Here is a 23,700-nt window from a genome sequence, read left to right on the forward strand (position 1 = left end):
TGGGGCCGAAAATATGGAAGGCACATTGTGGTACGTAAACCTAGCCATGGGGCGCATATCAGTGCACCCTAAGTGCTGGTCCCAAGCCCCAGATACGTAGGAGGGCTGTTTCAAAAAGGGCATACGGAATAAAACTGTGCCTATAAATATTGCTTGTTTTATTTGCATTATTACCTTTTGCTTTTCTACTAAATTTCACTATACATTTTTCTATTACATTGATCCATTCACAAATTAGACTTGGCTGTGCTTTCTACATTCTCAGCAACCCCAAATCTGGTTGTAAAGCACTATAGGTTCTATAATCTGGCTATACTGCAAATGCATTCTAAACATTCTGCATAAAATGGACCATTAACAGACAATTAACAATTTTTTTATACTGTGTGTGTGTGTGTGTGTGTGTGTGTGTGTGTGTGTGTGTGTGCGCTGAAGCTTTTTCAGTGTACAAGTGTAGCAATATATATAAGAAAACCTGTATAGTAAGTAAGTTCATAAACATATTCGTTAAGTTCTCTCTGTGGTCAAAGGTAGCTGTATATAGGAAGATAGAAGCGTATTTAGTCTTATTGGCTTCATTACTAACAATGAAAATAAAGTAATCATCGGTAATAGTAAATAGTAGTTGACGGAGATGGTAGGAAAAGGGGTAAGAAATAATAAAGAGATATGCAGGAGCGGGGGGATCATTTAAAGAGCGAGAGAAGGGGAGAGAGAGACTGAAAGAAAGACAGAGGGAGGGTGGGAGAGAAAGAGAGAGAGAATACTACATCGGTGCCGACCCATACTCTCCTCTTCCCTCCTCCTCCTCTCTTAGTTCCTGAGAGCTCCTGTATCTCTCAGAACTGATCAACCTGCAACACCAGAGAACCACACAGCATCTCTCTCTCATTTTTATTCTGATTTATCCACTTCTAAAGGAAAGGAACTCTATACATGAGATCATCACCAAGGACCAGTTCACCAGGACTTGAACTACTTCTTTCCAGAATTGCTTAAGAAAAAGTCTGGAAAATCAGAACTGTACCGGGGTCAAGAACCTCAGTGAAGTATCAGACATGAACTGAATTTCATGACATCTGAGGCTGAGATACCTGAGAATGAAGTCAGAAACAAGTCTTCTGATTCCTCATTAAAAGGTAATATATTGGTATTTTTTGCTTTATGTAAATTGTGCCTTGGAGATACAACATGTTTAACATTATTAAGTGTAATTTATTTATTAGGATTTACACACTTTGGTTACATTCAGGTAGTTACCTGTTACACAAGATTCATCAGTTCACAAGTTTAATGTCAAACACAGTCATTCAGTATCTCCAATTCACCTCACTTGCACGTCTTTGTACTGTGGGAGGAAACCGGAGCTCCCGGAGGAAACCCACGCAGACACGGGGAGAACATGCAAACTCCACACAGAAAGAACCCGGACCGCCCCGCCTGGGGATTGAAGTCAGGACCTTCTTGCTGTGAGGCACCAGTGCTACCCACTGAGCCACCATGCCACCCTTATTAAGTGCAAATGTAAATGTAAAGGTATTGCATATATATTATAATTAAAAGTACACACAAGTAAGAAGTGTTTGTTCCCTAAAAGGTCTCTTTTTCCTGAGTGGGAAAGACATCTGAAGTTGGCATGGCTGCCCTCCGAAGAAAGTTCGGCGAGGACTACCACCAGGTCGTAAACCCAACCCGTGGTGGCACGTTTTCGGCTCCTGTAAAGAAAAAGCGACAGCGCTTCGTTGAAAAAAACGGTCGCTGCAATGTCCAGCATGGGAACCTGGGAGGTGAGACCAGTCGCTATCTCTCAGACCTCTTTACCACGCTGGTAGATTTGAAGTGGCGCTGGAACCTTCTCATCTTCATCCTGACCTACACGGTGGCCTGGCTGGTCATGGCATTCATGTGGTGGCTCATTGCATATATACGGGGGGATCTGGAGCGCGCCCGAGATTCATCCTACACACCCTGCGTCGCCAACGTATACAATTTTCCCTCAGCCTTCCTGTTCTTCATTGAGACAGAGGCCACTATAGGTTACGGGTACCGCTACATCACTGAGAAGTGCCCGGAAGGCATCATCCTGTTCCTGTTCCAGTCGCTGCTCGGCTCCATCGTGGACGCCTTTCTTATCGGTTGCATGTTCATCAAGATGTCGCAGCCCAAGAAGCGCGCAGAGACGCTCATGTTCAGCCAGGACGCTGTGATCTCACAACGCGATGGCAAACTCTGCCTCATGTTCCGCGTGGGCAACCTGAGGAACAGCCACATGGTGTCGGCACAGATCCGCTGCAAGCTCATTAAGGTGGGATTGAGAGAACATGCACACTTGAAAGCACCCACATGTGCACACATACAGTATAGAAACATGAGCGCCCATGCATGCACACCAAAAGTAAAGTGTCTGAGTAGGGTGTTGGGCCACTACGAGTCTCCAGAACAATCAGAATGCACCTTTAAACTGTACTGGAGTGATGAAACATCATTCACCCGTTAAATCTTCCCTCAACTTGCTTTAGGATCCTAGTGGTGGAGAAAATTTCCCATAGATTGATATCTGCTTACTTTAAAGGCCAGAGCTTATGAATTACATTATTTTCATAATCATCATACCATTTAGCAATCCCTCATGCCCGGTGGATGGGCGAATTATGACTCTAAAAGAGAGAACTGCCATGTGAATTAAATTTGTTCCATTATTTGGATCAGGTGGTCAGTCAGGAACTTTGTAAGAATTTCCAGTGGTTCTTTATTCTTAGGGAACAAGTGATGACAGATCGTGCAAGCAAAATGCTGTCCCACACACTACGTAACAATCCACCAGACCCCCCTAAAAGCCTAAAAAAGTTCTGCTCTTTTTCTATTTTATATTATTTGAAAATAATAAACTGTAGGGTAATGGATGTAAAATAGGAAGATACAACGCGGCTTGGTCAGTCACTACCACGGTCACGCTGATATTAAGTCATCCTGTTAATCCATGACCCATGAATTATGCTGCTAGGAAACAACTGCAGACTAGAAAAATTATAGAACAGAGTTTCAGTCAGGAAACACACATTTTTTACTGAGAGAGTATCTGATTTTCAATGAGTTGGTAAAGAATCTCATATTGCTATTGATTTTCCCCCTAAAATGTCATGTTTCATAGTGGAGCCCTTATGATGTGTACGGAATTGGACATTATGACTTTCAGGCTTGGTTAGGTGTACACATCAGGGTGAAAAAAATATATTTTGAATTAATATTGAATTAAAAAGAAAAAAAAAACAGAAGATATTTTGGAAAAAATGTGAAAACACAGACATGTATTAGCTCGGGTTTTATACACACAATTAAATCTGATCATGAATCTATGTGTGGGTACAGGAACACTGAGTGAGTTTCATAGTTTCCAGCATTTTTCACTAAAAGTTCACTGCACCAACAAGCAGTGATGAGCAAACAGTGGAACACGTCTCAGGAGTGTTTTCTTACCTCTTGCTAATTTTCTAAAGAACAATATTAGGTTTGGTTCTTTTGTGTTGCCCAGGAGTGTATGTGTGTGTGTGTGTGTGTGTGTGTGTGTGTGTGTTTTCTCAGGATGTTAAACAAACGGAGGTGTAGCTTAATGACTGTTCTACCACAGGAGTGACCACATTAGACACAATCAGACTCAGACAATATGACAGTGAACACAATCTGTAATGAGCACAGAGTGCCTGGACTGAATAGGACACCGTCCTTCATTAAGCTCTGAAAAGCTGCTGAAAGGTAGTAAACAAAACAAATGAAAAAAGCAGACAGATGTGGGAACACAGTGATTCACAGTGGATCAACATCCCAGTGATGTGTTTCAGTATAAGTATCACTGACATGCGGAGGTAGAACTGCAGTATTTTAAACTAATCTGGATCCATCACATGTCCATGGCATAGATAGACATGTGATGGTATAAAGTGTAAAGTATTAGTGTAAAGTATTAACTATAAAGACATCTATAGTGCAAATATAAATGTGTGAATGGAAAAAACAATAATATGAATATTTATATTTATATTATTTACTCCTAAATATAGACTTTTACTTCTGATAAAGTGATAGTATATACTAAATAATGAAATATACAAAACTATACATGACCCTTAAACCCTCGACATCACATCCAAAACCATTAACATTAATATGGAGATTGTTCCTGCCTAACCTGCTGATGTATCAACATCCAATATTGCTTCCATTTAACCACAATAATGATGAACTTCAGCTGTTTATGTGGCCAGTCAGACCTGGCTGACTGTTTTCATTCCAATAGTGTTAGATATGTATAAGTTCAGAGCTCTGTGCCATCTAAACTCAGCCAACAAATATATTAGAGCTTGTATTTTGTTGCCATTCTTAAACAAGCAATGAAATTCAACAGATGGTTGGAATTTACAATGTTGGTAAAAAGTACATCATTCAGGAATGTAACTGTATGCAGCATTATGATTTCACTCTACTAAAACCAAGCCGTCCAAGCCGAACCATCAGCAACAGCTTCCACTTGTTGGCTTGTGTAACCCACCACTTTGCAGCTGAGTTGTTGTTTTATCTGCATGTTTTTGGTTTGCACTACCAGCGCTTACAGCAAGGCAGAAACCTGTTGAAAAGTAGCCCAAACTGGGATGATTAATCCTATGTATTGGGTCTCATCTCTCTGTGCTCAGTGAAGTGTACAATCCAGACAGCAAATCAGGAGAAAATGAGCTTTATTAAAGCACAGCCTGTCAGTTAGACATGAACCGAGGTCTCCCTGATTAGAACAAGCTAAAGCAACAGAGTGACAGAGAAAATGAGAGAATTAAAACATTCTACTGGCGACTATTAACTTCAAAGAGTTTCCGCAACTCTAATATTAGTTAATATTATTAAGTATAATAATATTATTAAGAATTTCAAAAACAAATGACGTCACTTTTCTACATAGTCGCCTTCCGATGCATTTTTCCCAGCGTCATACCAACAGCCATCAGCAAAAAATGTTTTGGGTTGAGCGTGTAGCCACTGATGCGCCGCTGCTTTCACATCATCACATGAAAATCTTCTTCCCCTTAAAGCTTCTTTGAGCATCCAAAAAGGTGGAAATCAGATGGTGCTAAATCCAGCCTATAAGCTCTCTCAGTCTCTTAGACACGACAGATTACTACTCCTCCCACCCTCACCGCTTATCACCAAAATATAAAAGTGAGGAAACTTTTTGAAGATCCATATAAAACTATCAGTCAACAGTCGGTGTCATCTGTCACACTGACTTTAATGTTGACAGCTACAGCAAAAGAGGTTTAGTTTATTTAAAACAAGCAAGAAACTGCCTGTGTTGGCACTTCTCAATCCCATAGCACTGCTCACATTGTTGGATTGGCTTGTTGGATAGTTTACATTGTCCCGTTGTCCTACATTCAGTGATGTAAAATAAAAACACCTTTTTATATACCTGTATATTAAAATTATGAAGGTTCTCTGGTGGTGCAGTGGTAAATTGCACTAGCCCACTACCACTCGGCTCCAGGGATCAGATCCCCAGCAGTGCCACTGGCCAGTTGGGAGTCTATACAATCACACTTAGTTATTTAAATCATTTCTCATACAGATATCCTTACCTTTACCTGTTAGCTGTTCCTTTGGTTCCATGGCAGCACTTGCACATGTGCATTTGTTTACCACTTTTCTTGGATTGGTTTGTGTATTTATACTGCTGTCTTTCCAGCATGACTTTGCACATTGTTGCTGTTTTATTTAAGGTAAAACAGGAGAGCCTTGTTTCTTTGTTAATAATTCTTGTTATTTTATGGATTGTTTCCTGGTGTTGACCTCAGCTGGGTTTCATTCGTCATTACCCTGTCTTGATGTTTTGTGACCTACACTAATAGTTATTGAATTTACCATGATATACATCTTAACTCTGACCTTCAGCAATCGCCACAAATACCCCGTGTTGCCAAACAATGGCATTTCAACCCTGTGCTCAGTGTTTCTGGAAGGCTGGGAATCATTGCAACCCAGACCAGAAGTGATTACTGGGAATAATTAAATAATTGATTTAATAAGTAAATGAGAGACTTAGAGTAATGTGAGCAGAAATCAAGAGGACAGCAAAATAACTAAGTGACACAGAGAAGGAAGCTGCAATGAACGTACATAATAAAGAATTTTATTAAGCGTAACATATAAAGGTAGGTCATTTGTCCAGAGATTTAAGCCTGAGGGCAGCAACAGTGTGACAGAGAGAGAAAAAGGTGCAAATAAAAGAGACTAGATACTTTCATTCAGTAAAACACATAGATAGCTTAGTAAAACACTCTCGTTCTGGTCCCCTTTTCGCCTACACTTTAATCTCCGCAGTATTTTAGTTCTGCTTTATGACTTTTAAAATAAAGTCCTGTATTTTTTTTTTACTTATCATGAAAGACCCTTTAAATGCTGAACATTTTAGTTTGGCAACACAAAAATAGCTTTAGAGACAATTGTGAACGATTAGGTGTGTGACTCACGTCAGGGTTATATAGAGAAAGAATCAAATGTTCATGTCAGACCTAAAAGTGGTTTTACATCCAGCAAAAGAAACCACTTCCCTAAAGAAAAATATTTTTATTAATAAATACATACACCTTTTCGCTCGGGTGAGACAGCTGTCTTTTATGCTAGCCCACTCACCTGTCCAGGAAGGGTGGCACAGTGGCACGGTGGGTAGCCTCACAGCATGAAGGTTCTGGGTTTGATTTCTAGGGGGAGTGGTCTGGATCCTTTCTGTATGAAGTCTGTGTGGATTTGCTTTGGTTTCCTCCCACAGTCCACAAACGTGCAAGTGAGGTGAATTGAAGATACATGACTGTGTCTCTCTTTATTATAAAATAATAAAATAAAACCTGACCAGGGTGTTTCTGTCTTGCACCCAGTGTTTCCTGATGGAACCAGGCTGCCATTACCCTGAATAAGATAAAGCAGTTGATGAAAATAAAGAAATATTATATAATATTATATTATAATATAGCATCAAACAAATAAATTATGTTTATCTTTGCAAAGCAAGATTACAGTGGGGAGTTGAGCTAGAGTTGAACTATGGACCTTCAGACCTATTGTTCTACAAAGGTTCTAACGCTGAGTTCTACCCCCACACACATGGTTAATGGCTCATCCTACATAAAGCATTGACTTTAAAACTTTTAACAAATTTTCTGGTTTCAACAACCTACTGTTAACTACTTATCAAAAACGTATCAACCCTACGGACAGATCAACATAGTTTTACCAACGTGTCAGAGCCAGAGCGTTTAGATGATAATCCAAAAGAAGGCTGGTAAGGGGGCACCCGGATTTGAACCAGGGACCTCTTGATCTGCAGTCAAATGCTCTACCACTGAGCTATACCCCCACTTGCTTGCAAAATGTGTACGATTCCAAAGGTGTGCCTTCTCAATGCAAATGGTGCAAACCTGAGTACACAGTGGAAAAGCGAACACATTGTTTACACAAGATGGCTCATTAGCACATGACTAGCAGTTCTAACACAAAGACAGCTGTTCGACTACCAACACAGAGGTTTAACCACTGACTAACCAGTGCCACTCATCTGAGGTAAAACACTGTAGCCTTCCACCATCCGACTATTGTCAGTTTTTGCTGCAAAGGTCATACAAGATAGAAACTGTATTTAAAACAGTTTATTGGTACTTACCAACGAGTCAAAGCCACAGCATTTAGCTAATAATCCAAAAAGCAGGCTGGTCAGGGAGCACCCGGATTTGAACCAGGGACCTCTTGATCTGCAGTCAAATGCGCTACCACTGAGCTATACCCCCTTACACAGTACAATAGCTGTACAATTCTAAAGGTGTGCCTTCTCAAAGCAAATGGTGCAAACCTGAGTACACAGTGGAAAAGCTAACACATTGTTTACAAATGACTAGCAGTTCTAACACAGAGGAGACCATCCAACTACTAACTCAGAGGTTTAACCACCGACTAACCAGTGCCAAGAGTTAAGCCACCCATCTGAGATAAAACACTGTAGCCCTTCACTATCTGACTATATTCAGTTTTTGCACATTGTTTACACAAGATGGCTAATAACTAGCAGTTCTAACACAGAGACAACTGTTTAACTACTAGCACCAGAGGATTAACCACTGACTAACCACAGCCAAGAATTTAGCCACACATCAGAGGTAAAAATGGTAGCCTTCTACCATCCGACTATAGGCAGTTTTTGCTACAAAAGTCACACAAGATAGAAACTGGATTTAAAAACAGTGACCTCCAAATATTCTGTTTATTGCTACTTACCAACGTGTCAGAGCCACAGCATTTAGCTAATAATCCAAAAAGCAGGTTGGTCAGGGGGCACCCGGATTTGAACCGGGGACCTCTTGATCTGCAGTCAAATGCTCTACCACTGAGCTATACCCCCATACACAGTACAGTAGCTGTACAATTCCAAAGGTGTGCCTTCTAAAAGCAAATGATGCAAACATGAGTACACAGTGAAAAAGCGAACACATTGTTTACACAAGATGACTAATGACTAGCGGTTCTAACAAAGAGGAGACCGTCCAACTACTAACACAGGTTTAACCACCAAGTAACCAGTGCCAAAAGTTTATCCACAGATTTGATGTAAAACAACATTCATTTTCGAAGGGGCACCCGGATTTGAACCGGGGACCTCTTGATCTGCAGTCAAATGCTCTACCACTGAGCTATACCCCCACATAAGATACAATAGCTGTACAATTCCAAAGGTGTGCCTTCTCAAAGCAAATGGTGCAAACCAATAAAAGTCACACAAGATAGAAACTGGATTTAAAAACAGTAAGCTGCAAGTATTTGGAGCCACAGCATTTGGCTAATAATTCAAAGAACAGGCAGTTTAGGGGGCACCCGGAATTGAACCAGGGACCTCTTGATCTGCAGTCAAATGCTCTACCACTGAGCTATACCCCCTCATGCAGCATCAAACATTACCAAAGCTGTGCAAGCCTGAGTACACAGTTGCAAAGCTAGATGGCAAATGACTAGCGGTTCTAACCAACTACTAACTCAAAGGTTTAACGACTCACTAACCTTCCACCATCCAATAAACGTGGTTATTGAGGGGGCACCCGGAATTGAACCAGGGACCTCTTGATCTGCAGTCAAATGCTCTACCACTGAGCTATACCCCCTTACACAGTACAATAGCTGTACAATTCTAAAGGTGTGCCTTCTCAAAGCAAATGGTGCAAACCTGAGTACACAGTGGAAAAGCTAACACATTGTTTACAAATGACTAGCAGTTCTAACACAGAGGAGACCATCCAACTACTAACTCAGAGGTTTAACCACCGACTAACCAGTGCCAAGAGTTAAGCCACCCATCTGAGATAAAACACTGTAGCCCTTCACTATCTGACTATATTCAGTTTTTGCTACAAAAGTCACACAAGATAGAAACTGGATTTAAAAACAGTGACCTCCAAATATTTGGAGCCACAGCATTTGGCTAATAATCCAAAGAACAGGCTGTTTAGGGGGCACCCGGAATTGAACCAGGGACCTCTTGATCTGCAGTCAAATGCTCTACCACTGAGCTATACCCCCATACACATTACAGTAGCTGTACAATTCCAAAGGTGTGCCTTCTAAAAGCAAATGATGCAAACCTGAGTACACAGTGAAAAAGCGAACACATTGTTTACACAAGATGACTAATGACTAGCGGTTCTAACAAAGAGGAGACCGTCCAACTACTAACACAGGTTTAACCACCGAGTAACCAGTGCCAAGAGTTTATCCACCCATTTGATGTAAAACAACATTCATTTTCGAAGGGGCACCCGGATTTGAACCGGGGACCTCTTGATCTGCAGTCAAATGCTCTACCACTGAGCTATACCCCCACATAAGATACAATAGCTGTACAATTCAAGATAGAAACTGGATTTAAAAACAGTAAGCTGCAAGTATTTGGAGCCACAGCATTTGGCTAAAAATCCAAAGAACAGGCTGTTTAGGGGGCACCTGGAATTGAACCAGGGACCTCTTGATCTGCAGTCAAATGCTCTACCACTGAGCTATACCCCCTCATGCAGCATCAAACATTACCAAAGCTGTGCAAGCCTGAGTACACAGTTGCAAAGCTAACACTGTTTACCCAAGATGGCTAATTAGCACATGACTAGCAGTTCTAACACAGAGGCAAATACAAACACAGGTTAAACCAGTGCCAAGAGTTAAGCCACCCATCTCAGGTAAAACACTGTAGTCTTCCACCATCTGATAATTGTCAATTATTGCTACAAAAGTCACACAAGATAGAAACTGGATTTAAAAACAGTGACCTCCAATGTTGTGGTTTAATGCTATGTAATGCTATAGTTAGATAATTAAGGGCAAAGCTTAAGCACTTACTTGACAGCTACATAACTGCCATTGCACAAACGAGGCATTAAGAAAGTAATGACGAGGTCTAAACACAAACCAGCAAAGCCGACGTAAGGCTCATACTGCTAAGGTAGGAACATGACTTTATAACGCAGTGAGAACCTACTTTAAAAGCATGTTAATTAGGGTGCACCAAGATTTAAACCGGGGACTTTCCATTTAATGCACAGTTTAAATAAGTGCTTTTTAAATATCCAATCATCTGGGCCACAATGGGCACAGTTTTTAATTTCAGATTCTCTTTCTGATGCAACTTTGGCTTGGAACTAGCACTGAGAGCCTCTCCCAGTGAGACTCGAATAAAAACATGGGCTGTGGTCCATTATTACAATACGCTAACCCCTTCAAAGTGTACACTCCTTGTAATACACTGTTGAAAGAGTTCTTAATTTTCTAAGTCTAAATGGTATAATAGAATATTATTAATGCGCTGTTTCACACAACACTTCTTCATGAGGATTAAACACACCAAAAATAATCTCGAGAGTATGAAGTCCAAGTTGTAGATGAGTTGTTCCATTCAGTACCGTATAATTCACTGCTGCATGCAGTCCCACATTACAGGGATGATTACCTTGCACTGGACTTTAGTCAAGGACAAATCCATAATTGATATGACGAACTGAAATGTGTTTCTTTAAATAATGCTAACCAACTGTTCACAATTCTTCCACTGCTGAAAAGTTCCACAGGTCCACACACACACACACACACACACACAAACAAATTCAATAATGGTTAAGGAAACACCAGAGGGAGGTGACTGAGCTGTCTGCAGTCTTTATTGTTTATCTCGTATTGTGCCCTGTTGCCTGTAGTTAAATCAGACACCTGGGTGAGGTGATGAATTGTGTTCATTAACAATAATTAGAAAATGTAGGAGGTATGACTTAGGGCTTAGCCAGCAATGAGTGTGTGTGCATTGTGTGTAAGATAGAGAAATCGGCTTTGTTCACTCTGTAGGCTGATATAAGTCAGTAAAGACAAATTAAGGTAGAAGATTAACATAAAGTCTATTATTAGTGTTAAGCCAAACAACACGTAACCTAATACTAGTCAATCAGTCTAGACAGTGAGCGCTGTTAATCTTTATTTAACTGTAAATTCCAGCATTGGATTGCCCTAGGATTGCACAAGGAGGCACCCAGATTTAAACCAGGGACCTCTTGACCTGCAGTCAAATGCTCTACCATTGAGCTAAACCCCCATAAGAACCCTAGAAGTCTCACAAAGCTGACCTGTGGTAGAGTGACAGAAAACAGCCCGTATAAAAGCACCTTATGAAGTCTTGTTCATACTTTACAGAAAGTCAATAAATTAAAGTACAAGGGGGCACCCGGACTTGAACTGGGGACCTCTTGATCTGCAGTCAAATGCTCTACCACTGAGCTATACCCCCATGCAGAAAACTATTTGTCACACAGCTAAAATTCATCTCAAAAGGAGTTGAATTTTACATATAGACATTTACATACCCCCCACCCCCCACATTGAACCTTGAATGTCTCATAAGACTGACCTGTGTGGTAGAGTGACAGAAAACAGCCTTCTGAAAAGTACCCCATGATGTCTTATTCACACATTGCACATGATTAAAGTACAATACACCCCCTCTTGAATCTTGGATGTCTCATAAAACTGACCTGTGTTTTAGCATGACGGCCTCTTAAAGAATGCTACTCACAGTTTAGTTCACACTTTGCAGAAAATAGTGGATTAAAATTACGAGGGGGCACCCGGATTTGAACCAGGGACCTCTTGATCTGCAGTCAAATGCTCTACCACTGAGCTATACCCCCATAAGAAATCAAGATGTCTCACAAAGCTGATCTGTGGTAGAGTGACAGAAAACAGCCTGTATAAAAGCACCTTATGAAGTCTTGTTCATACTTTACAGAAAGTCAATAAATTAAAGAACAAGGGGGCACCCGGATTTGAACCGGGGACCTCTTGATCTGCAGTCAAATGCTCTACCACTGAGCTATACCCCCTTACACAAACTTGTTTGTCATACAGCTACATGAGAGTACTCCACCTAAACAAACACTAGTTTAAAGGGAGTGGAATTTTACAGTAAGGCCAGCAATCCTAAGCACACACCTGGAAACACAACTCAACTCATGCTGCATGACCTATCACACATAAGGATCTACCAAATATTTTGGCCTTTCTCTTTAACATTAAAGTGGGACAAGGTGCATAAATCTGGGTACAAAGTAATGCTCTAGCACACAGCTATACAATCAGAAGCTTTTTTAACCCATTACAAGTAAATATCTATGTTAAATTTACCAAATCATTAGTGTTAGGGCACCCACGTTAATATTAATATTCACCATACACAAGTCTTGTTCACATTTTACAGAAGTCAGTAGATTAAAGTAAAAGGGGGCAGCCCAGATTTGAACCCGAGACCTCTTGATCTGCAGTCAAATGCTCTACCACTGAGCTATACCCTCTCTTGTACCTAAAACAACATAAGACTAACCTGTGTGGTAGAGTAACAGAAAACAGTGTGTTGAAAGGCTCCAAATGAAGTCTTGTCCACAATTTCCTGAAAAGTCAGTAGATTAAAGTACAAGGGGGCACCTGGATTTGAACCAGGGACCTCTTGATCTGCAGCCAAATGCTCTACCACTGAGCTACACCCCCACGCACACCATAAATGTCTCACAAGGCTGACCTGTGTGGTAGCATGACAGCCTCTTAAAAGATGCTACTCACAGTCTTGTTCACACTTTGCAGAAAATAGTGGATTAAAATTATTAGGGGGCACCCGGATTTGAACCGGGGACCTCTTGATCTGCAGTCAAATGCTCTACCACTGAGCTATACCCCCTTACACAAACTTGTTTGTCATACAGCTACATGAGAGTACTCCACCTAAACAAACAAGCATCAATAGTTTAAAGGGAGTGGAATTTTACAGTAAGGCCAGCAGGCCTAAGCACACACCTGGAAACACAACTCGACTCACACTGCATGGACTATCACACATAAAGATCTGCAAAATATTTTGGCCTTTCTCTTTAACATTAAAGTGGGACAAGGGGCATAAATCTGGGTACAAAGTAATGCTCTAGCACACAGCTATACAATCAGAAGCTTTTTTAACCCATTACAAGTAAATATCTATGTTAAATGTAACAAAATCGTTAGTGTTAGGGCACCCATGTTAATATTATTATTCACCATTCAAGTCTTGTTCACATTTTACAGAAAGTCACTAGATTAAAGTTTAAAGAAGAAGGGGGCACCCGGATTTGAACCAGGGACCTCTTGATCTGCAGTCAAATGCTCTACCACTGAGCTATACCCCCATGGAAATGATCAGCAATGACACAAGTCCATGAGGGTAGAGCAACTAGTAGTCTGAACTCTTCTTGACCTTGGCTAGTTCTCGTTTGCCAGAATCAACTGGCAAAGAAGGAAGTGAACTCCCTATTGCAATCCCATGGAATCTGCATACAGAATCTTTTAAGTAAAGAGAGAGTGCAAATGAGAAGAATCCACCTAAACAAACAAGCACCAATAGCTCAAAGGGAGCGCAATTTTACAGTTAGGCCAGAATCCTAAGAACACACCAGGAAACGGCTCACGTTGCATGGACTATCACACATCAGCCTCTTGAAAAGTGCCACATGAAGTCTTGTTCACATTTTAGAGATAGTCAGTAGATTAAAGTACACTCGGATTTGAACCGGGGATCTCTTGATCTGCAGTCAAATGCTCTACCACTGAGCTATACCCCCTTGGAGACAAGTGGCAATGTCACAAGTCCAAGAGGTTAGAGCAGCTATTGGTTTCAACTTAGTCTTACACCTTTAGCACTCCCCTGTGAAATCTATTGCAATCTCATTTGTGTATAAAAGAGCACCACGGAAACTGCATACAGAATCTATTAAGTAAAGGGAGAGTGCAAATGTAGGAGGTGAATCTGTAGCTTTTAAACGAAACCCTGAGTGAAAATAGAGTGCTGCGTATCCTCTGCTGAGAGTTTAATGCTCTGCTGTCAGATCCAGTGTGGATCACTTCATGTAAAGCGCAGAAATCCCAGCTCTAATTGAACTGTGCATTAGAGAAAGTAGAACTGATGGCACTGCTACTGAGACGTGCTTTCTCTTAGTCTTTACTTCACTTCCCCTCTTTTACAGAAAGTGGAATAAGGCATGTAATTAGGTTTTGGGGTTGTTATTTAGCAAATGTGCAAAAATGTGCAGACAAAAGGCTTACACAGACTGCCCTGCTAAGATATGTTGGAGTGAACACACACATATAAAGTCTAATCATTTGTGCCCACAATCAGTAGTTGTTTAAACTTCACCAGTAGTGCTAATCTATGAATTTACAAACCCCACTTCCAAAAGAAATGGGACTTTTGAACTTTTGTTTAACTAAAAAATACAAAGAAATGATGTCCAATGTTGTCACTGAGCAACTTCATTATATTCTGTAAAGATAACACACTCATAAAAAGTTAGGACAGAGGCATGTTTACCACTGTGTGAAACTTAAGCTCAGATGAGCTCACATTCCTAGAGAATTTAGCAGTGCATCTACATAGAATCGAAGTACGGCTTTCTCTTTGTGTAACAGATGAGATTTGCAGGTTGCAATGGCGAACTGTGTTAAGTGACAATGGCTTTCACAAGTACTCCAGAGTCTGCGTGGCTGTATTTAGCACCGTAGCACAAAGGCTTCTCATGCAATGCCTTCATCTTGGAATGTGTGTGTGTTGTCAAGTGAACCATGGCATATCCTGCAGGGTTCTGTGTAAACAGATTCGTGTATCTGCATCTCGGATACAGTCGTCTATTCTCCTAATCTTGAAACAAGCAGACAGAAGTGAAACAGCAGGTTGACCACAGGCGCTGAACAGAAGAACACAGCTCTCAGTCAAACGGCTTCAGATGCCGAACAGAAACGTGCAGGAAGGCCTTTAATCCCTGATGGTTTCGGCTGAACACCGTCAAACTGCATAAACTGTTCTGTCTTTGTTTTTGCCTGAAGTTTAGTTGTTGTTCTAAAGTACATGCTGGACTGATTTATCTTGGCATCACTGTCAAACCAGCAGAGGATATTATAAAAGTCACCAGTGGGTATGTATGAAAGAAAGGTGTGTTTGGTTCTTGTTGAAGCTTATTGGTTGGCTTATTTAATTAAATGCCCATTGTCTTAAAACATATACAAAAGTGTACAACATAAAACTTTTACTGGTTTCTATACCTGACAGATTTATTGAAGGAATTTATTCCTGTCGGTCCTTACGAAGAAGGTGTGGCATCTGTGTGTCAATCCCAGTAAGAGTAAGAGGCATTTAGGATAGTGGGAAATATAGCCACATTTCTGCTGGCATTACACTGGGCAGTATTTGGAATGTAGAAACTGAGATCTTCTAATACCCTGAATGTGTGTGGGGGGCATATGTGCCATAAACCAAAATACAAAAGGTTTAATTCAAACATTTGTCAATGCATCTACTTATCCAGATGAAAGCCAGTGATCAAGACACAATAAGAAACTTCAAAGGAGTAGCAGCATCATTCATCATTACTAACTGCTTCATCCTGATTAGGGTCACATTACATCCCTGGGAACACATGCTAAAATGGGCTTTAAGATTTGAACCCAGTTCACATAGGACCCTAAAGCTGCCATTTTCCACCATGTACCTTCATGAATTTGAACGTGGGTCAGAAGCATATTCCAAAAACAGTGTGAAAGGTGGGAATACACCCAGGACTGGGAGTCAACTAATCACAGGAAATTCCTCACCCAGTCACTCAATCACACCTAGGGTCTGTTTAAAATAGCCAATTGTTATACGGGAATGTTTAGAAGATGGGTGAACCCAGTACCACAGGACCTGCTGTCCCTGGCATCTTCATTTTCATTCCTTAATTTTCACTGATAATTTTTGCTTATTTTCGCTGGTTCGCGGATTTCTGCGGACAAGGAGTCTTTTTATTTCTGGTACATGCTTCCTCAGTTGGTTTGCCCAGTTGATTTCATACACGGGACGCTATTGGTGGATGGCTGAGAAGCTACCCAATCAGAGCACGCGGTTAATTATGCTGTATAACTGCGGGAAATGTTTATAAGAGTGTGGGAGGGTTTATAAGGGCTTAAAATATATAAAAATAACCATATAAATGCATGGTTTTTACTTTGCGGATTTTCACCTTTCGCTGGGGGTTCTGGAACACAACCCCCGCGATCAAGGAGGGATTACTGTATTATGCTGATCAGAATCCTGGTGGATCCAAAAAGATTTAGTTAAACAGGAGAACCTGGCGGTAATGTTTGAAGGATCTAAGACCCTAAAGCTGTTGCTCTTGGAATCTTCATTTGTATTTATTCACAGGGAATCACACACTTACAAATGCACCTACTCACACCTATCATCAATGTAGAGTAGCCAGTCCATCTACTGACATGATTTTGGAAGGTGGGAGAGACCCATAGTACTCAGAGGCATGGTTTGAACCCAGCAATCCAGGACCATTTGAATACAGTTCCTTTTAAGATAACTTTCTGGCAGAGGATACGAGGCAGATAAAGAATATAAATAGAGCCTAGATGGATTGCGCTAAGTGTGGTGAAGCTCCTTAGTGGGAATACATGCGGGGTACAGACTGAACACAACCAAAACCTGTGTGTGGGTGAAGGTTGGGGAATGAGAGTGTGTGTGGGTGGGAGTATTGCTGTGGTTCGATACATTCCTCTCACAGTGCTGTTAGCTGTCCCACTGACCCATCCTTTAATCCATTTCCAAAATGAGTCAGTTTTTTCTTACACAATACACACAACTAGGTCTATTTTTTGTTTCATCTGACCACAATTTTCCTTTCTAGTCAAGCTTTAAGGTGCTTATCTCAGATTAGGGGCTTCTTATTTATTTCCACAGCAGCCTCTAGACCTATAATGACTCAGAGCTTGCTCAGCTGTGGTCAGCTTCACCTGAGTTCTAGCAGCTTCTAATTCACAGTGGTTTCTGGATTACATTAAAATACGCACAAATTTCCTTTCAGCAAAATTTCAGCTTGGCAAACAGACCGCTGTTCCAGTCCTTTTAGAACCTGAATGAATATGTATGAAATAAACATGAAGAAAAATGTGTGTGTGTGTGTGTTATGGTTGGTCGGTCTGTCTGGATAAGGACTATTAAATGTTTCTGCATGAGTGTATGGCTATAGAGGGGAGATGGCCTGTCCAAACCTGTTCCCACACACTCTGGTTGAACACACACGCAAATCTACTTCTCATCCTATAGGAAGCAGCCGGGTGTGCTGAACCACTGATTAATATTCCTGTATGATTTACATGGAGGGATGTGATGATCTTAGTCACTGTATACATAAATAATCAGAATCAAACACTTATTATTTACATAAACTAACATTTACAGTGACTATCAAAAACTTTAACCAAATCCCAATCAAATCCAAGATCATAATCCTAGATTTATTCTTACTATAGACAATAAACATATGAGTTTAATAGAACACCTTTATTTGTCATATATACATATACAGGTGTACAGTACAACGACATTATTTCTTCGCATATCCCAGCTTGTTTGAAAGCTTGGGTCAGAGCGCAGGATTAGCCATTGCACAGCGCCCCTGGAGCAGAGAGAATTAAAGGCCTAGCTCAAGGTCCCAACAGTGGCTGGGATTTAAACTCTCAACCTTTCAATTGATAGTCCAAAGCACTACCCACTAGGATACCATTATCACTGTCCCTAGTCAGCATGTCTCATTTTATATTCTGCTTAATTTGTATGAATGAATGCACTGATGGATAAATGAATGGATGAATAATAGGTGGAAGAATAAGTGAATTTTCAGGGGTTTTGCACTGGTAGTATCAGTAATGCTTATATTGAACCAGTACAGCAAAGATGCTGGACAATAATTTGTGCCCAATCAGTCAAAAGTGAAGAAAGCCCCAACTGATGTTCTAGTTCATTCCAAAGCTGTTTAGTTGGGCTAAGATCAGGGCTGCACCAAAAATGATTCATGTGGTGCAGTCGAAAGTGCTCTAGTGGAATTTAACTGTTTGAAATGGCCTTCTGAGCCACTGTTAGTGATTTCTGCATAATTTACTACAACCAGTGACTTTTCTGTACATATTAAAATAGTCAAAAGTCATAAACTGCTCTTACATGAAATTGTCTCTCTGCTTTTTGTTCTTGGATGCTCTTTTATTCCGGGTCATCAGAGTGGATCATTCTGGACACAGTTTTTAAATCAGATGCCTTTCCTGATGCAACCCTTCTTATTTTATCTGGGCTTGGGACCAACACTGAGAGCACACTGACAAGGGCACCTCCCAATAACTAGACTGACCGACCAGCCACCTCCCTTCCATGATAATTTATTTAAATGCTTTTAACTCAATTTTGTATTTTGACCTTTATTTATATATTTTATTAAGATTTTAACATCATGTTTTACACTTTAGTTACATTCATGATAGGACAGGTAGTTACTAGTTACGCAAGATTCATAAGTTTTGATGTCAAACACAGTCATGGACAATTTGGTATTGCTAAGGCACCTCACTTGCACATCTTTGTACTGTGGGAGGAAATCCACACAGACACTGAGAGATCATGCAAACTTCACACAGAAAGGACCGGGACCGCTCCACCTGGGAATGGAACCCAGGACCTATGAGGCGACTCACAGGCGACCCACTGTGTGGTGACAGTGCTACCCACCGAGCCATCGTGCCACCCTGTATTTTGAAATTTGCAAACTATTTACTGTGAAACATGACATGCATGCCACTAACCAGTACAGCAGAGGGCAATTACTGAGGGTAAAGAAATGTACTTAATCTCTTTACAGATATTCAGATTAGTATAAATGCTTGTTTGTCATTTATGTATATAATTGTCATGACCTGGTTGTATTTTATAGCTCTTAGTTGTTTTATATTATTATATTATTCCTGAGATTAAGACAATCCTTGATCTTTTCTCTTTTTTTGTCTTACAGTCTCGACAGACACCTGAAGGCGAATTTTTGCCATTAGACCAGTGCGAGTTGGATGTGGGTTTCGGGACGGGTGCGGACCAGCTCTTCCTCGTCTCCCCTCTAACCATCTGTCATGAAATCAATCCCAAGAGCCCCTTCTTTGACCTGTCGCAGCGATCGCTAATTAACCAGCAGTTTGAGATAGTCGTCATCTTGGAGGGCATAGTCGAGACGACCGGTAATAATCAGCCTTCTTCTACTCTCTCAGAAGTTCAGATTTTATTATTATAAGATTATTATAAAACATTAAAATAGTTAGTTTGAGATCCGTTTGATTAATCATTCTGAAAGAACACTGTACGTCATTGTGTCTAATTACAAAGACCAGATTAGTACAACTTGCTACATTTTTAATTTTACTTTACTCTTCATTCTACTTCTATATCAGATTTGCTCGCTGCTCTTAGCTTTTCTGGCTCTTTCTTTCCTTTCTGCTCCTTCACCAAATTTCTGTCTCTGGTGTTCTCTCGCTCTCTCTCTCACCCGCACCCACTCAGTGGAATAAAGAGGAATGGGTTTCAGATTGAGTTATGAAAGCTGTATTATGAGCATGCCAGTGCTTCCAGCTGTACTCTATGCATAATAAAATGCTTTGAGTCTCATAGGTGCCACTTTGATGTACGAGCCTCTGAACCATCCGAAGTTCGGCTCATTCGCATTGTTTTCCACACGGCGCATTTAAAGACTGAGAGAATAGGAGAATGGAGTGCATTTTATCAGGCTTCAGGCAGTGCTTTGTTTTTCACATTTCATAACATTTTCCCTCAAGGTTAAATGCACACAGACTACTTCCCAAATGCAATTAGAGCTGTTTCACCCGAGGATTTAATTCATCACTTCTATGTACACACATGGACATGTTTCTATATCATATGTGAATGTGAAAAGCGATTTCCACAAGTACATCAACATGAATCAGACAGCAGTCAGACTAAACCCAATTAAACTGGATGAGATGGGTAAATCAATTATTTTGAAAAACGTTAAATGTTTCTTATTACTTATTAAGTAGATTAAAATCAGCCTTTCTCACTCACTTTCTTAACCGCTTATCCAATCAGGGTCGCGGGGGGTGCTGGAGCCTATCCCAGCTTTTCAATGGGCGCAAAACACAGTAACATCCTGGACACGGCGCCAGTCCATCGCAGGACAGACACACACACACACACGCATTCACCTATAGGGCAATTCAGTGTCTCCAATTAACCTGACTGCATGTTTTTGGACTGTGGGAGGAAACCGGAGCTCCCGGAGGAAACCCACGCAGACACGGGGAGAACATGCAAACTCCACATAGAAAGGACACGGACCGCCCCGCCTGGGGATCGAACTGTGAGGCGACAGCGCTACCCACCGAGCCACCGTGCCGCCCCCTGATCTTTCTGGTTTCACTGATATTGCACATACTAAAATTTAATGATATAATTTTTTCTAGACCTAAATGTTAAATCTGCATAATATATTCCATTTTCCATAACATTAACTTTTTCTAATTACCTTGTTTTGGCTGTATTATCATCAGATTACAGTTAGCCTTTTTATTAAAAAGGCTTTCTTTCAATTTCATAGTCCTTTGACTTTGTAGCACTCTCTCCCCATGACTCTTTTTTTCTCAGTCCTCCTGATGGTTTAATCTCCTCTTTGTTCAGTGCAGTTTTCTCTTAAATAAGAGAATAAATAATTAATTTTGATCAGCGCTAAAAGACTTCCTTTTACTTTCCACCCACAAACACGTCTCATCTAATCGGTTTATTGACTGCTTTAAATTGAACGGAAGAGCGGCTAAAATGCGAAATTGGATTGTGAGCGTCTCGTGTTCAGCCGGCAGTATAAAAAACGCTGGCAGAGCTCGGTAATGATGAGACGGCTCATTTTATTCTCCAGTTAAACCTCAGTTAGTTTTGGGCTAAAGAAGAGTGTATAGCTGGCACACAGTGTTAATCAGTCTCTGAGTACGAGATAAAAGATGAATTATTTTCTGTCAGATGAATATCTTAATCCGTATCTGTTTTGGTCAGAAATCTATTTTACTAAAATACTATAATCCTCGTAAATATAAGTAAATGTTTTAGTTAAAATTAATTTTTAACTTGGAAAGTCATTCATTCATTTTAACCTTAAACTTTAACATGGTCAGGGTCATGGTGGCTCTGGTATCAACTGGAATAAGTGGATGCAAGGTAGGAATACACTATAGACAAAGCAACTCATTTAAACCTAGGTGGAAAATAAGAGCTCAGAAGGTCAACAGTGGCATGAATTGAACCCAGATGCCCAGAATCCTTCAAATCGTCTAATAGTACACAGGTCATTCATTCACTGTGTGTTTTACCACTGCTTTATCCTGGTCAGGGTCACAGTGGGTCTGATTCATCCGGCAAAAAGCAGGACACACCCCGGACAAGCCACTAGTCCATCACAGGGCAGACATACAATCTTACACAGGGCAATTTTACTAGCTCCAATTGGCCTGGGTGCATGTCTTTGGACTTGTGGAAGGAAACCAGAGCACCTGGAGGAAACCCATGCTGACACAGGGAGAACATGCAAACTCCACACAGAAAGGATCCTTGCTGCCCGGTCGGAGGATAGAACCCAGGCCCATCTTGCTGTGAGGCAACAGCGCTACCCACTGAGCCACGTCACAGTACACAGATCATATTACAAATGTAAAATCATCATTTTGTAATTTGGACAGTAAATAGACCAAATAATGGAAACATACCAGTTAATATGAAGGAAATATACCTTCAGGCCAACACATAACTACTGTTTGGTGGAGAGGTGGTTAGAGTCTTTCAGTTAGTGAGTGATCAAGCAAACTTATCAGTGTATTTTGCTTTGCAATAGATTGGTGCCCTGGACAGGGTAAAAACCACCATGACCCAATATCAGAAAATACGAGGGATCTTTAAAAAGTTTCTGCACTTTTATATGTTGGTTGGAAACGGTGAGGGTGGAGGAGTAGTAATCGGTCGTGTCTGAGAGACTGAGAGAGCTTCTAGTCCGGATTTAGCTCCATCTGATTTCCACCTTTTTGGACAATCAAATAAGCTTTAAGGGGAAGAAGTTTTTCATGTGATGGTGATGTGAAAGCAGCGGCGCATCAGTGGTTATGCGCTCAACCAAAAACATTTTTGCTGATGGCATTAAAAAAGTGGTACGGCGCTGGAAAAAATGTTTTGGAAGGCGACGATGAAGAAAAGTGATGTGATTTGCTTTTAAAATTCTTAATAAATACATTTTTAAAAAGTCTGGAAACTTTTCGAAGAACCCTAATAATAAGCATAGAAAACAATAGTTTGCATTGTGCTTTGTTGAAAACGATCTATTACAATATATTGAAACAAGATACGGTGATACTGGGTAAATCATAAACACAGGATATAATGGTAAACATCAACGTCTCTTTGTCTCATAGGTATGACATGCCAGGCACGGACCTCCTACACAGAGGACGAGGTGTTATGGGGTCATCGCTTCTTACCCGTCATGTCTCTGGAGGAGGGCTTTTTCCGTGTCGACTATTCACAGTTTCACAGCACGTTTGAGGTTCCCACACCACCCTACAGCGTCAAAGAACACGAGGAGAAGCGCTCGCTCCCATCTCCACTCATGGTGCCCCACCGTGACCGTGTCTTTTCCGTCAACTGCCTGGAGCTTGGAAAGGAGAATCTGAATCTGTCTGGTAGCGCCTCCTGCAGGCTGCCCAGCAAGGTCCAAAGAATGAGCTCATCTGGAAAAGACGATCTGCCCAAAGACGTCCTGCGTCTGAGCTCTCAAGCCTCGGAGAAAGCGTCCAGCACGGGCGATCTGCCCCTCAAACTGCAGCGCATGGGCTCGAGTCCGGGCCAAACAGACGACGATGGTCGCTTTCATCTCAAAGCTCTTCGAGTGGGCTTTGAACCCATGACCATGTCAACTGGAGACCTGCAGCAGAGGAGCTTGCCCCCAATGTCATCACCCATCAACCCTGGTCCTCCACACACACCTCTGCCCTCGGCTGGGCCCAGACTGGGAGATAAGCTTCCAGCCAAGCTGAGAAGGATGAACGCTGACCGCTGACCGCTGAGGTCACATGGACAGAGGAGAGTTGTCTCTCTCTGCTGATTCTGGATCAGAATTAAATGAGATTTCAGTGAAATACGTCTAATCAGTATGTAAGAACAACTTCTTTAAAATAGAGAGTAGGCTTACATCAATAACGGTCAGA

At 41.0% G+C, this 23,700-nt stretch overlaps 1 protein-coding gene and 16 non-coding genes across 17 annotated transcripts; 1 reads left to right on the plus strand and 16 right to left on the minus strand.

The window, feature by feature from the left end:
- Positions 1-939: 939 nt before the first annotated feature.
- kcnj19a (potassium inwardly rectifying channel subfamily J member 19a) lies at positions 940-23,700 on the plus strand. The gene is made up of 4 exons (XM_063018461.1): positions 940-1,139; positions 1,598-2,305; positions 19,449-19,665; positions 22,909-23,700. Exons 2-4 carry the CDS (start codon positions 1,637-1,639, stop codon positions 23,550-23,552), a joined length of 1,530 nt encoding a protein of 509 aa, XP_062874531.1. The 5' UTR covers positions 940-1,139; positions 1,598-1,636; the 3' UTR covers positions 23,553-23,700.
- Positions 7,325-7,396, minus strand: trnac-gca (transfer RNA cysteine (anticodon GCA)). The gene has a single exon. It is a non-coding gene; the product is annotated as a tRNA-Cys (tRNA).
- On the minus strand, positions 7,752-7,823 carry trnac-gca (transfer RNA cysteine (anticodon GCA)). The gene has a single exon. It is a non-coding gene; the product is annotated as a tRNA-Cys (tRNA).
- On the minus strand, positions 8,360-8,431 carry trnac-gca (transfer RNA cysteine (anticodon GCA)). The gene has a single exon. It is a non-coding gene; the product is annotated as a tRNA-Cys (tRNA).
- On the minus strand, positions 8,659-8,730 carry trnac-gca (transfer RNA cysteine (anticodon GCA)). The gene has a single exon. It is a non-coding gene; the product is annotated as a tRNA-Cys (tRNA).
- On the minus strand, positions 8,893-8,964 carry trnac-gca (transfer RNA cysteine (anticodon GCA)). Its single transcript has one exon. It is a non-coding gene; the product is annotated as a tRNA-Cys (tRNA).
- On the minus strand, positions 9,114-9,185 carry trnac-gca (transfer RNA cysteine (anticodon GCA)). The gene has a single exon. It is a non-coding gene; the product is annotated as a tRNA-Cys (tRNA).
- trnac-gca (transfer RNA cysteine (anticodon GCA)) lies at positions 9,529-9,600 on the minus strand. The gene has a single exon. It is a non-coding gene; the product is annotated as a tRNA-Cys (tRNA).
- On the minus strand, positions 9,828-9,899 carry trnac-gca (transfer RNA cysteine (anticodon GCA)). Its single transcript has one exon. It is a non-coding gene; the product is annotated as a tRNA-Cys (tRNA).
- trnac-gca (transfer RNA cysteine (anticodon GCA)) lies at positions 10,012-10,083 on the minus strand. The gene has a single exon. It is a non-coding gene; the product is annotated as a tRNA-Cys (tRNA).
- trnac-gca (transfer RNA cysteine (anticodon GCA)) lies at positions 11,771-11,842 on the minus strand. Its single transcript has one exon. It is a non-coding gene; the product is annotated as a tRNA-Cys (tRNA).
- trnac-gca (transfer RNA cysteine (anticodon GCA)) lies at positions 12,171-12,242 on the minus strand. Its single transcript has one exon. It is a non-coding gene; the product is annotated as a tRNA-Cys (tRNA).
- trnac-gca (transfer RNA cysteine (anticodon GCA)) lies at positions 12,363-12,434 on the minus strand. Its single transcript has one exon. It is a non-coding gene; the product is annotated as a tRNA-Cys (tRNA).
- Positions 13,024-13,095, minus strand: trnac-gca (transfer RNA cysteine (anticodon GCA)). The gene has a single exon. It is a non-coding gene; the product is annotated as a tRNA-Cys (tRNA).
- Positions 13,211-13,282, minus strand: trnac-gca (transfer RNA cysteine (anticodon GCA)). The gene has a single exon. It is a non-coding gene; the product is annotated as a tRNA-Cys (tRNA).
- Positions 13,692-13,763, minus strand: trnac-gca (transfer RNA cysteine (anticodon GCA)). Its single transcript has one exon. It is a non-coding gene; the product is annotated as a tRNA-Cys (tRNA).
- Positions 14,124-14,195, minus strand: trnac-gca (transfer RNA cysteine (anticodon GCA)). The gene has a single exon. It is a non-coding gene; the product is annotated as a tRNA-Cys (tRNA).

Source organism: Trichomycterus rosablanca, chromosome 22 (genome assembly GCF_030014385.1).
Source record: "Trichomycterus rosablanca isolate fTriRos1 chromosome 22, fTriRos1.hap1, whole genome shotgun sequence".
Taxonomy (NCBI): domain Eukaryota; kingdom Metazoa; phylum Chordata; class Actinopteri; order Siluriformes; family Trichomycteridae; genus Trichomycterus; species Trichomycterus rosablanca.

Bases quoted from the DNA above. Each gene is read 5' to 3' on its own strand.
- kcnj19a (XM_063018461.1), top strand. From the start codon at position 1,637: ATGGCTGCCCTCCGAAGAAAGTTCGGCGAGGACTACCACCAGGTCGTA. The intron at 2,306-19,448 runs GTGGGATTGAGA...TTTGTCTTACAG, and splicing joins TCCGCTGCAAGCTCATTAAG to TCTCGACAGACACCTGAAGG. The intron at 19,666-22,908 runs GTAATAATCAGC...TTTGTCTCATAG, and splicing joins GGGCATAGTCGAGACGACCG to GTATGACATGCCAGGCACGG.